This window comes from Solanum verrucosum, unplaced genomic scaffold (genome assembly GCF_900185275.1).
Source record: "Solanum verrucosum unplaced genomic scaffold, falcon-dt-bn FXZP01000275.1, whole genome shotgun sequence".
Classification (NCBI taxonomy): Eukaryota; Viridiplantae; Streptophyta; class Magnoliopsida; order Solanales; family Solanaceae; genus Solanum; species Solanum verrucosum.
Genome location: NW_026020738.1, coordinates 534,492 through 547,468, shown reverse-complemented (window position 1 = coordinate 547,468; position 12,977 = coordinate 534,492). Strand labels below are relative to the sequence as shown.

General features: G+C 32.3%; 3 protein-coding genes across 3 annotated transcripts; 2 read left to right on the top strand and 1 right to left on the bottom strand.

The window, feature by feature from the left end:
- The first annotated feature begins 3,108 nt into the window (after window positions 1–3,108).
- LOC125812645 (uncharacterized protein At5g64816) lies at window positions 3,109–3,776 on the top strand. The gene has a single exon (XM_049492137.1). It carries the CDS (start codon window positions 3,173–3,175, stop codon window positions 3,551–3,553), a length of 381 nt encoding a protein of 126 aa, XP_049348094.1. The 5' UTR covers window positions 3,109–3,172; the 3' UTR covers window positions 3,554–3,776.
- Window positions 3,777–4,001: 225 nt separating this feature from the next.
- Window positions 4,002–5,602, bottom strand: LOC125812660 (uncharacterized). The gene is made up of 2 exons (XM_049492152.1): window positions 5,358–5,602; window positions 4,002–4,309 (listed from the first exon to the last, which is right to left on the bottom strand). Exons 1-2 carry the CDS (start codon window positions 5,594–5,596, stop codon window positions 4,069–4,071), a joined length of 480 nt encoding a protein of 159 aa, XP_049348109.1. The 5' UTR covers window positions 5,597–5,602; the 3' UTR covers window positions 4,002–4,068.
- Window positions 5,603–10,141: 4,539 nt separating this feature from the next.
- On the top strand, window positions 10,142–11,647 carry LOC125812682 (alkane hydroxylase MAH1-like). Its single transcript, XM_049492171.1, has one exon. The coding sequence runs from the start codon at window positions 10,142–10,144 to the stop codon at window positions 11,645–11,647; it is 1,506 nt and encodes a 501-aa protein (XP_049348128.1).
- Window positions 11,648–12,977: the final 1,330 nt, after the last annotated feature.

Genomic DNA, 12,977 nt, shown 5'->3' with positions numbered 1-12,977 from the left:
TGTATCCAAGTGAACTCACATGTATCCGACTCTCTTGCTGGCCTCTCTCCTATTCCACTTGCCTTTCTTCCTATATATCTGGAATACGAAGACTATCTTACTCGCCTCCCTCCCATGCCACTCGCCTCTTTCCCTATTTTGATATATTGGATACCAAAAATATATATATTTAGGTATATCTGACATGAAATTATTAATTAATGAGATAATATATAATTATTTTAAACGGTAAAGAGAATCAGTAAATATGATAGGAATGTTCATGTAATTAGGTAATTATCACATCAAATAATTATGAAATTAAATAATATCCATAACCAAACACTATATAAAATAATCCCAAAATTATATTATTACATCCTTTATACGAGAAAATAATATCACCATTTGTATTCTAATAATTCCACAATTTTAGTACGAATAATACGATAGGATTTTTTTTTAAAAAAAAACTAATTACTCAAATTAAATTTGAAATAAAATTAATCTCAAATTTACCCCTAAATTATTCTTTCTTATACTATGTACCAAATGTCGTACACTATAATTTTGTCGGGCAATCAATGGATCGCAAAATAAGTAAATATAAGAAACCCTTAAACCCCTTCTCCCTTAAATCCTTCACAATTCCCTTCATTCCACTTGCTTCCTCCATTTTTTTAAGGTATTTTTTTTTTTTTGCTTAAACATAGTATTTCTGCTTCTAGTTTGTGGATTTTCTTGTTTGATTTCATCAATTTCTTGTTTTAATTTGTGTTTTTTGGATTAAATTCTTGAAAATTTTGATGTTGTAGTTTCTGGTTTTGCTTCTTTAGCTGTTAGTTTTGTTGTAGTACTATATTTGTCTTGCAATTTAGTGCCGACCCAAATGACTAATTTCTCAAATTAAGGGTAAATCAATGATTCTCAACAAGAAAGAATTGTAATAGTAATGGTAATAATGTACCCTTCGGGGTGGCCCAGTGGTTTGGGCTTGGGACTTCCATGTTGGAAGTCTCAAGTTCGAAACCCCTTGCCAGCGAAAGTAAGGGGTTTGCCTTCTGGATCGAGCTTGTCGCACCGGGTTTGCCTAGTGCGGGTTACCTCTCCTATGTGGTTTGCGAGCTATTGCATAGGAGGGGGGTTTTACCCTGTGCACACCCAAAGGGCAGCGACTGCGGGTTTCCTTGTCATAAAAAAAAATAAAAATAGTAATGGTAATAATGTGGTTTCAGGGTTAAAGTTTGTAGCTTTGGGTTTTTACAAGTCATTTTTCCTCATTTGCTTGACCATATTAATGTCAATTTTGGATGTTTGAGTTCAGGGAAGGAGAATGTTCCATTCTTAAAATGTTATGGACTGTTAGCATAGTGCTATTTTTTGCTTTTTTCTGATTAAAAAGAGACTGAGGTTTGGTGTTTTCTTTTTTCCAAGAGTTCTATCCTTGTGATATTGTATATTTACGGTTGCCTCCATAGCGTTGTGGATGTTGCTTATAACCAACTTAGTGATGTTATTAATAGGAGGTTTGATTAGATATCTCATATCTTTTTTAGCTTATGAATCCCCATAGCACTTATTTTCTCCCTAAAACTTGGCCAAACACCTCACTTTTTTCAAAATAAGCACTTTTAAGAGTTCTACCCTTGTGATGTTGTATATTTACCAAAAATCATATTTACATGAATGAGGACATGTTTGTTTGCCTCGATAGCATTGTGGATGTTGCTTATAACCAACATAGTGGTTTGATTAGATATCATTTTGCTAAAAGACGGCTGATAAAAGATCTATTCTCTAGAGGATGTACTGCAGTTATTGTTATTATTATTGTTTGTTTGGAAGATAAAAAAATTCCAATTTTGCTTCTTTTTTTTTTCTTCTTCTGTTGATGAAGTTGAATTTCGCTTGTTGTGCTTGATAAATAAGAGGGAGATGAATAAGAGATGACATGAATGGTAAAACCTCTTACATTATGAATAGGAGAGGCTTGATTGTTATCCTTTTAGGCATGGAAGTGCGGGAAAGGCAAACCTGAGAGTTTTCATTTCTTATTGATAGGATCAGTATTCCGTAGTTAGAGTTGGAGGTAATAGAGGTTTCTAATTTCGAGCTTTTTTCTGGGGATTAGTGTGTTTAGTGAAGAAAGATCTTTTGATTTCTTTAGGGGATGAATGGTGGGTGGGTGTTTTGACAAACAAACTATTAATGATGGAGTTGAAACTTATGTTGTCAGTTGTAATGCTTGATCATCCATTTTTATTTGTATTCTCAGAAACAACAGTAGGAATATAATGCAGATACTATTTCTAAGTCGAAATGTTTTCCTTTTCCTGTTTTGATAGTAGGTTTAATCTAATGATGCTATTGTGATTAATCATCACGGATATAAACCAACAACAACATACCCAGTATTTCCCACAAGTGAGGTCTGGGGAGGGTGGGAGTACATAGAACTTACCCCTACATTTGCGGGGTAAAGAGATCATATCTGATATACTTTGAGATAATCTAACGTGGAATTCATTATTATACTGACTGAAGATGGCATCAAGTCATCAATGAACATGTAATCTTATGAATCTCAGCCTTGTGTTCTTCTCTTTCAGGACTCATTCATCACAATCTTAATCGATTAAGCATTGTGTTCTAACTATAGTGATCCCATTACCCTTGGTGCAATCGTTCTTTTTTTGGGGGGCGGAGGGTTCTGTAGGATGGGTATATCTTGTCATAGAGTTTGCGAGAAAAGGATGAGGCACAAATATTAATGAAATGGCTATAAGGGATGATTTACTCACTTGTTTTAAGTGTACCAGTTTTATGAGAGTTGGGTATTGCGTTCCACAAAAGTGACTAATGGTTATGGCCCTAGTTTAATGTGGACCAAGGGGTGGAGAATTTGGTTTTTGTTTTTGACAATCTATTCATTTAGTGAATAAGTTACAGATGTACAGTATCTCATACCACATTTCTGTATCTGTGAGTCCTCCTAATGGATAAACAGGGAAAGAATCGAAACCATTTCTAGATGTTGGTTGCATAGTTTCTTGCATCTCTTAAATTACTCCACATTTCAAGTATTTTAGTTCTGCTATTTTCTAATTGAAAAGAGCGGCGGTTAAAAAGTCTTGTTCTTATTGTAAAGTTAGCAGGGAGGAAGAAGACAAACAATTCCACAGCTGTAGCCCTAATGGTTGAGGTATGGTGGTCTTTGTTAGGGGCAGCTATTCCTGCCATTGTAGCTGGTCAAGCTTACAGAATCAGGAGAAATCATGCTGAGGAGCAGAGAATTAAGAGTGCACGGGGAAGGGAGAAGAGCACTGATGATATTTTCGTGTGCGAGAGAGTCTGTACTTCAAAGAGAATGTTGAAGAAGGTTGGTGCATTTTCCAAGGATCCAATTCCCGATACTTGTATTACCGTTTGTGGTGTATCGGAACTTGATGCTTTCTCTGACGCCTGCGCTCGCACTGTCTGTGTCAACCAGCATCAAGTGCCAAACTGGAATGATGTCTGCCTCAGGAGATGTCAAAGTGAATGCCTCAAACTTTCCTCTAATCTCCCTTCATAGTGTTTACTTGTTTTTCATCCATTTCAATTTCTTTGCTGAACTTGTTAAGCCACCATTCTCGAGCTTTCGAGGGTTAAAATGACATGCTTTGTTTCATCATATCTTCTCAACTCTGTTATGATTTATTTCAGTTTTAGATCATTGATTTGCCAGCTTGTAACTTTAGTTCAGATATAGCTAGTTATGGTTGTTGGATTAGGATTCAAGGATATTGGTCATAATTCATATACCTAAACTTGTGGAATTTTTACAGTAATCAAATTTTGAATGTAGACAAATCACACACTTCTGATGCTATAAAAGACCTATGGGAAAAAAAAAATCATACTACAGAAGCGAGATTCGTTGAGAATCCTGAGGTTTCTTCCTATCTATCCAAACTTTGGTGGATAGAGTCACCTAGTACCTGTGCTTAGCTCAGACACCACGGTTACAAAAAGAACGTAAAAAGTATTACACTACAGAAGAGAAAGGAAGAAATGCTAATCACTTCTTGACTTGTTAGTAGATTATTTTCAGAGTTCATCATGTCCAGAAGGCACAGTGGCTTCAGTTTTCTCATCTGTTTTGTGCCCTGCAGATATTGTATCCTTCACTTTGTCAGCTGTGTCATGCACTTTCTGCTCCACCGCCTCAGCAGCAGATTTGGCGGATCCTTCTACAGTCTCTTTGCTCTTCTCAAAGCTCTTCTGAGTAGCCTCCATTATCCTCTCTCCAGCACCTCCATTAGAACTGACATCATCCTTGCTTCTGAAACTGCAAAACGATCAAACTCCCAAACTCATTTTCCAAACAATAACAATAACATACCCAATGTATAGCCATAAGTTGGGTCGGGGGAAGGTAGAGTGTATGCAGATCTTACTCCTACCTCGTAAAGAACATAAACTACTATGTTATCAGATTATGAAAAGAAAAGGAGATCTTCGTCAAGGTATAGACATCACTAGTGAACCAAATCTTGGTACTTGGTAGTAAAGCATGATGCATTCTTCCTAAAGACTCTACTACTGTCAATAGGAATGTAAGAAATTGAAGCACTCTTTTTTTTTTTTTTGGTCTACAACCATCTAATAGCACGATTAATTAAGATTCGTGTTGTTTACAATTAATTTTAAGGAGGAAGTGACTCCCTATTATGAGGTCTCTTCATTCGCAGGGCTCGAACTCGAGATAGGGTGAAAGGATATCATTCATCCCACCCCATCATATTTAGGGATTTGGATTTGCATCAGATATCATGTTCTCTATTACACTCATTAAATAGTTCTTTTCACCTCTCCATCAACTTGTTGCATGAAATGGTGCTCCTACACCTATTGCTATATGAGTTTGGCAAAATCAATAACTTTAATCCAAACTCTATATTTATGTTAAGAAATTTATTTAATATGTATAAATAATATATCAAGAATTCAGTAAACAAAAAGGGTTATGACTTATGATCTAGAACACATAAACTTAATTAAAATCTTGACTCCGTCTCTAATAGAACTACCCTAGCCATAAAAGAACACCTCTATAATTCAAATGTACTAACACTACAACAAATAAAGAATTTTGCGTCAATTATTTAGCGGCAATAAAACAATTGCTGCTAAATTATATATTAACCAACAATAAGAAACATGAGTATTTATATCATCATTCGATATAAATGTTAGCGACTCTGAATGCAATGACATTAACTCAAATGTCATTAAATGCTTCCGCGACGACATCTATTGCCACTAAATATCTCTTTTGTTGCCCGCGTAGAGAAACCAAAGAAAATCTAATAGAAGGGAAGGAAAAAAATACTTACTCTACATTTGGAGGAAAATACTTAAGTTGAAGTTGATTAATATATGACTTAGCCACATCCAAAGAACGTAATGTAGATGTAAGAAGCATAGAATAAGCTTCTTCTAGCATTTGTGTAGGAGATTGTTCTTTTTTATTGTCTTCAACATTTTGTTGATCACCATTTGTGTGAATTATTTCAGAGGAAATTGTAATAAGACAAAAAAGAACAAATATACTTAATTTTCTAAAAAAATCCATGATTTTTATTTTATTTTATTGCTTTTCTAAATTGGAAAGGATGAATATATATTAGTTTTTGAAGGTTAATATGGTTGTTGTGTTAATGGAGAAAAAATATGAGTTTTTGTAGATGAAAAAGTGTGTGGAAGTAATGGAGATTCTATAAGAAAGGAAAATGAGGGGTTCAAGTACCCACGTTCATACATTTGTCAATAATTTTCGAGACAAACAGTTTTTATTTTAAAAGGGTGTATTTGGTACGAGAAAATATTTGGTATTTTATTTATTTATTAGCGTCTGATAAATAAGTAAAAATATTATTAATAGAACATTTATATGTAATCTAATAGAATACTATGACGGTAGGATAAGGTGAAGTGGGGGTTCGGGGTATGTTGCGTGGATGGGGAAAAGACAATTTATTTGTAATGTTATTTATGAAATTTGTTTTGGACATTTTAATTAAGGAATTTGTTTTCTTCGTTTTGCAAGAATTTATTTTCGTAGAGAAATTATTTTTCAAATCATTTCGATCAATCCAATATGAAAATTTTGAAAATTATTTTCATCCGTACCAAACATAACTTAAAAGGAAATAGTGCCTTTGAGTTCTAATTAGCGGGAATTATGAGATCGTATAAATTCGACTTGATTGTAGAATGTCACTTTAAATTGGAGTTTAAAGATTAATAATTTATTTGATCAAGCTTTTAAAATGAGTTTATTTTTTAAAAAAGAATATCCCATAAGTGTTTTCTTCTTATGGATGTACTCCATCGACTTTCTAAAGAAGGTTGCAAACAACATATAAATAACTTTGTACGCAACTTTCATAAGTAATTTTACGAGGAATTTGCTCGTAGCTTTGTAAACTACTTTCATTCTTATATAAATAGTAGAGCCGTCAAAATGGGCTTAGCTCATGGGGTCGATTCAATTCAATCCGTTATTAGGGGTAAGGTCGGAATAAGATTTTTTAAGCCCATTTAAAATTAGGGCTTATAAGCCCAATCCATATATTCCCTTGGCCCTTGAGGCTTGGTAGGGGTTGGGCCGGAGTCGAGGGTCAAAACTATTTATTTAAGGGTAACTTGCAATAATATCTCTAGTATATGAGCTAATTATTTAAAGGGAAAATTGTATAAAATAACAAAGTATTAATTCAAATTAAATGCTATAGCCACAGTTTCATTAATTGTAAACCGTAGCAAACAATTATCATTTGCCTCTCTCCCCAGCGAATCTCGTTCGCCACTCTCCTAATCTTGTTGGGCAGTCTCTCTCGCCTCTCCCACTTTATACAAACACAAATGTATAAATTACGTTTGTGTTTGTATAAAGCGAGAGAAAACTGTATATATACATATCTTTTCGTTCGCCTCTCTCCCCAAAGAATCTTGCTCGCCACTCTCACTCGCCTCTCTCACTTTATACAAACAGAAATGTAGAAATTGCGTTTGTGTTTGTATAAAACGAGAGAAAATTGTATATACAAATACAAATACATATATTTTCGTCTTATACACTTATAATTATACAAATACAGATCTTCCCTTGCCCAGTTTTTCTTTTGTCTTTCTCTCTTTCTCGCTTTATACAAACACAAATTATACAATTGATTCTTTTGTATATGTATACCAAAACAGATTATACAATTGATTCTTTTGTATATGTAGACCGAAATATACATATTAATAATCATAGCAAACATAAAGTTTGCTATGGAACGCAATTATACAAACTATAACTATAACATATAAATTAAATATGATTTTTATGTTTGCTAAACCTAAAATTTACTCTTACTTAAATGCACATTATGTTGTAATATTTATGAACCTTACCAAATTTTGGCACTTCCAGATACATGTATCTCGAGATACATGGACTCAAAATTAGGTTAATTTGTTCTAGATACACTCTATCCAAGTGGATTCACATGTATCTAGGATACATAAACAAATCTTTCCCCCTCGCTTCCCTCCCATCTCACTTGCCACTCTCTTATCTCACTCGCGTATTTGGATGCATCATAATAGATACATCGCATATCTAGTATCCTAGATATATGCTAATTACACTAGATTTTTTTTCTAGTGTTATTGAAACAATACCATTGTTTGCCATATTTGATTTGAAAATCTTCTCATTTTCTGGATGTTATAAAATTGGACGTTTGAAATGAAAAAAAATGATAAATAAGAACAACAAAAGGCTAGCCCGTCCCAGCCCTCGGCCCTTCTAGGGTTGGGTTGAGCATTTTCAAATGAATGGCTGGCCCACCCTAACCCTTCAGATTCCTTGGCCCACAAGGCTTGGACCGGGTGGTGCTGGGCCGGCCCTTTTTGACAACTCTAATAAATTCAGTTTATTTTACGAGAAACACATTAAATTCAAGAAAAATAAAATATCTCTCTTCTCAATTTTTTTTAATTTCTCTTGTTGTATTATATTTTATTATTATTTCATAATTAAAATGAATGATTTTTTTCCATTTAGAATGCAACAGTCAATGTCATAGTGTGTCATTGTTTATAAGCAAGTACCACAAAAATATTTTAAAAAATGCAGAGTACCATAGAAGAATGTCATTGAGTATAATGATGTCAAACTCCACAGATCTCTCCAACAATTCTTGGTAGTAGGTATAATTAATTAGCTTTAATTGAAATATATGTCTGGTTGATTATTTTCATAACTTTGTTTTTAAACATTCGAACGATGACTTGAGCAATTGATTACTTATTTTTATTAGACATTTCAATTCATATTTTTGAAAAACTTTTATGCGTATTCTCAAGCATCTATTCGATAGTTATGTTAATCACATAAAATATGTAAATTCATTTAATTATACACATTTACCTCAAATCATACATATTTGAGTTTTTACTATTTATCGAGTCTAATGTGCATAATTAAAAAAGAAGGTAACATATGTTAAAGTGATTATCTTATTACATATATAATTATAATACTTGGATACACATAAAAAAAAATATCTAATATAAGTGTTTTATCATATGTTCAAATATTTAGTTTGAACATGCCATAAGTTAACCTAAATGAAATTTAGTGACAAATTCAAGAGGCTATTATATTATATGACAAATTCATATTATATGATGTATTTGGCTTGACACATCCCTTAAAATATTCATTTACCGTCAAAAAGTAAGCTAGATGTATTTTCACCAAATTATCCTTAACTAAATACTAGTGTACCTATTTGATATACTTTCTTGGTTATATAAACATCACATATTTGCAAAAATATGACGATTTCAATTTAACTTCATCTCATAAACTAACATCTAACAACTAAGAACTGAAATGACAATATACAAATTTATTCATAAATAAGAGGATAAGCACTGACACAATTTTTATTTTATATTTTTTCCTTTTACAATCCTTTTTATTTGTTTTTTATCTTGAATTTTGACATCTAAATATATGTCATACATTTAGCTATAGTTATATATATTCATTATAAGTGACATCACATATTTTAAGATAAGATAGGAATATTGATAAAAATATTGAATTCATAAAAGCAATACATCACATTGTTCTTTAACTTAACGCAAGACATGATGTGTAATGTGTTTTTCTAGATTTTTTGTTAAAAAAATGACAATCTAACCATTGAATGTGCATATTGGTAGTAAGGTCAACCACTTAATTCAATTTAATTTGGCTTTATACATAGACAACTCCTGGAACAATATGCGTGAGGTTTTACTTGTCCTGATTCTCTTTTCATGGATCAAGTACGTGGATTTTTTTTTTATATGAGTGGTGGTGAGATTCGATCACAGGATCTCTGTCTGCTTTGATATCATGTTAAAGTGTGTGACCCTTTCTCATCAAAAAGTTTAAGTTGTTAGAGAGAGCGCACTTTTATTGGTTAAATATATTCTCAACATATAGGTGTTCAATTGAAATAAGTTGTAGATCGAGTGTATAAATAAAATTTACTTACAAGTTTAATAGGCTATCGATATATTAAGTCATTTTAATTTTTTTCCAATTCAAACCTAAGTATCCTCATAAGATCAATTTACTTATATCTACAAATAGTGTAATGAAATTCCAACTTATTAATGCCATTTATTATAGGTAAACGTGTCATAACTCATAAATAACACGATAATGTAAAATAATAATTTTTACATTTATTTAAAAGAACAACATATTTAGTGTAATTGTATAAGTGATGTGTTGAAAAATAAAATATATACAGATTTAATCTGAAATAAAAAATTTATTTTTTATAGACCCGATCGACTCAAAGGATAAACTTTACGTCTATATATAGAAGATGAACTCCACATAAATAACTACATACAAAAAAAAAATTAGAAACTTTTCTTTTCCTCAACTAACTCCATTTTTGGTTGGTAGTTTGGTGGCATTCTAGTACCTTCAAACAAACAAATTAATAGTGAAGGCAAAACAAAACAACCCAAAAATAGCATATTATAAAAACAAGTATAGATAACCAACCCTCTATATATACTAGACATTTTCCCCCTTCAAATAAAACAAAGAAACAAAAAAATGTCAATTGTTGGATTAGGTTACATTGAAATATTCCTAGCAATACTATGTTTTTTCTTGTTTCATTCCCTAACACATCCAAAGGGATACCCAAAAAGATGGCCAATTGTTGGTATGTTACCAAGTATACTTTTTCACATAAAACATATTCATGATAGGCTTACTGTCATCATGAGTAAATCAGGTGGAACTTTTGTATCAAAAGGTCCATTATTTGCAAAAATGGACATATTAGCTACAATTGATCCATCAAATGTACACTACATTATGAGTCAAAATTTCATGAATTTCCCAAAAGGGAGAAAATTCAAGGAATTTTTTGATGTTTTAGGAGATGGAATTTTTAACTCGGACATGGATTTATGGAAGATTCAAAGGAAAACGACTCGTTCTTTGATCACTCATCAACAATTTTACAAGTTTTTAATCAAGACTAGTCGCGAAAAAGTGGAGAAAGGACTTATTCATGTTCTTGATCATGTTTGTAACAAGGGTGTCATTGTAGACTTACAAGATTTATTTCAAAGGTTCACTTTTGATACTACTTGTATATTAGTTACTGGATATGATCCTGGTTGTGTATCAATTGATTTCCCTCACGTTCCTTTTTCGAAAGCTATGGATGATGCTGAAGAAGCTATTCTTTTTAGACATGTTATACCTGAGCCAATTTGGAAGCTACAAAGATGGCTTGGAATTGGAGAGGAAAAAAAGTTGAGTAAAGCTTGGGAAACTATGGATAATGTTATAGGTAATTATATATCTAAAAAACGCGATGAGTTGAGAAAAATGGATGAAGTGGAAGAGAACGATGAGGGTTTTGATCTTTTGACCTTTTATCTCAAAGAAGGTCATTGTGATGATAAGTTCTTGAGGGACACTATCTTGAACCTAATGATCGCGGGGCGTGACACTACAAGCTCAGCTCTAACATGGTTCATTTGGCTTGTCACGAAAAATCCACAAGTGGAGAAGAAATTAAGGGAAGAAATCAACTCAATTATTCCAAAAGAAGAAAATGGAAAATTTAGGGTTTTCAATGTTCATGAATTGAACAAGTTGGTTTATTTACATGGTGCATTATGTGAGTCACTAAGGTTATATCCACCTGTTCCATTTCAACACAAGGAGCCACTTGAAGAAGATACTCTCCCAAGTGGTCATAAAGTTCACCCAAAGATGATGATTTTGTTCTCATTGTATGCAATGGCGAGGATGGAGTCGATCTGGGGGGGAGATTGTTTAGAATTCAAGCCAGAAAGATGGATTTCAGAGACAGGAACGATAAAGCACGAGCCTTCGTATAAGTTCATGGCGTTTAATGCTGGACCAAGGACTTGTTTAGGGAAAGAAGTGGCTTTCACTCAAATGAAAGCTGTGGCTGCTACTATCATACATGATTACAAAGTTGAAGTTGTGGAAGGACAAACTATTGAACCTAATTCTTCTATTATTCTCTATATGAGATATGGTTTTAAAGTTAGGATTAGTAGGAGATGGACTTAGAGTGATAGTATGATCAATATGTGTCAAGTTTATAGATATGTTTGTGTTGCTATGTTATTTTTAATGTTTATAATTTTACTTACAATAAATAAACCATGTAATAAAACTTCTACCAAGAAATGTCAATGTTTTTTTTTTCTTTTTTCTTTTTGTGAATTGTGAAAGGATTTGAGCTTCTTACCAAAAACCTTAACACTATTAGTGGAGCATGTCATGATTTTACAAATATTTCCTTTAGACACCTCAACTAGGACTAGTACATATTAAACACTTTAACCTTAAGAAATTTACATCTATTAGACACAAAATGATAATCAGTTGAAAAACAAAATTGTGTGTAGCTCAAACGCAAATACATAGCATGTATACCAATGAAACAATGACATGTGGTGGTTAAATTCAATTTTTTAATAGATACACATTTTGAATATTTTAGGTGTTCAATAAGTACTAACCTAGTTGAGATGTCTAAGTGAATTATACGAACAACTTTAAGGGACCGCCTTAGCCAAGAAAATTTATCCACGCATATTCTATATGTATGTATCATGTGATATGCACACGACATACAAATGATATATGATATGCATGCCATATGTATATCATTATATCATATGTATGTCAAGCATATGTCTAATGTATGATATGCAGTGACATATAGCTAGTGAACATCCTAGTGATATATGTCAGTTATCATTGTATGTCACATATATGTCAAGTATATATCTTATGTATGTAATGACATACAATAACACAAAAGTGTACATGAAGAGAAGAAGTTGAGAAAGTCATGAAAGAGAACTTTAGTGAAGAAGCAACCACAACAAACAACAACATAGAGATGCTTGTGGAACTGTTTCGTTTAGAAGAGTTCCTTTTTCTATGTCCATGGACGAATCTTAAAATATAAATAAAATTCTTCCGTTTTAAGAAGAAAAAAACAATAAACAACGCTATAATTTCGATGATGAATTATAAAAAATAAATAGAACTTTGATGATTTTTCAATAAAGTTGTGACAAATTCTGAAAAGAAATAACAAACTAAAAGTAAGAACTCAGATCACAATGACGAATAAAGTTTACTGATTCAATGAATTTAGCATATCCTTTATAATTAATGGAATGTGTTTATTGTTAATTCTTGAGACTAATGATAATATCAATGTTTGTATTTAATGATAAGTAGATGTATTTAAAGTAAATGGTGAGACTCATTGATTTCACATGAACGGGTCATCATCGTGGTCACCATCATCTTCGAGACTAAATAAAAATTCAGATAACTAATTAATTGAACTACTAATATTTCCGTTTAACTTTCAACAACT

What these genes read in the sequence shown, in the direction of transcription:
- LOC125812645 (XM_049492137.1), top strand. Translation starts at nt 3,173, where the DNA reads ATGGTTGAGGTATGGTGGTCTTTGTTAGGGGCAGCTATTCCTGCCATT.
- LOC125812660 (XM_049492152.1), bottom strand. Translation starts at nt 5,596, where the DNA reads ATGGATTTTTTTAGAAAATTAAGTATATTTGTTCTTTTTTGTCTTATT. An exon ending in TATTTTCCTCCAAATGTAGA is followed by an intron (nt 4,310 to 5,357) that starts GTAAGTATTTTT and finishes ATCGTTTTGCAG; the next exon opens with TTTCAGAAGCAAGGATGATG.
- LOC125812682 (XM_049492171.1), top strand. Translation starts at nt 10,142, where the DNA reads ATGTCAATTGTTGGATTAGGTTACATTGAAATATTCCTAGCAATACTA.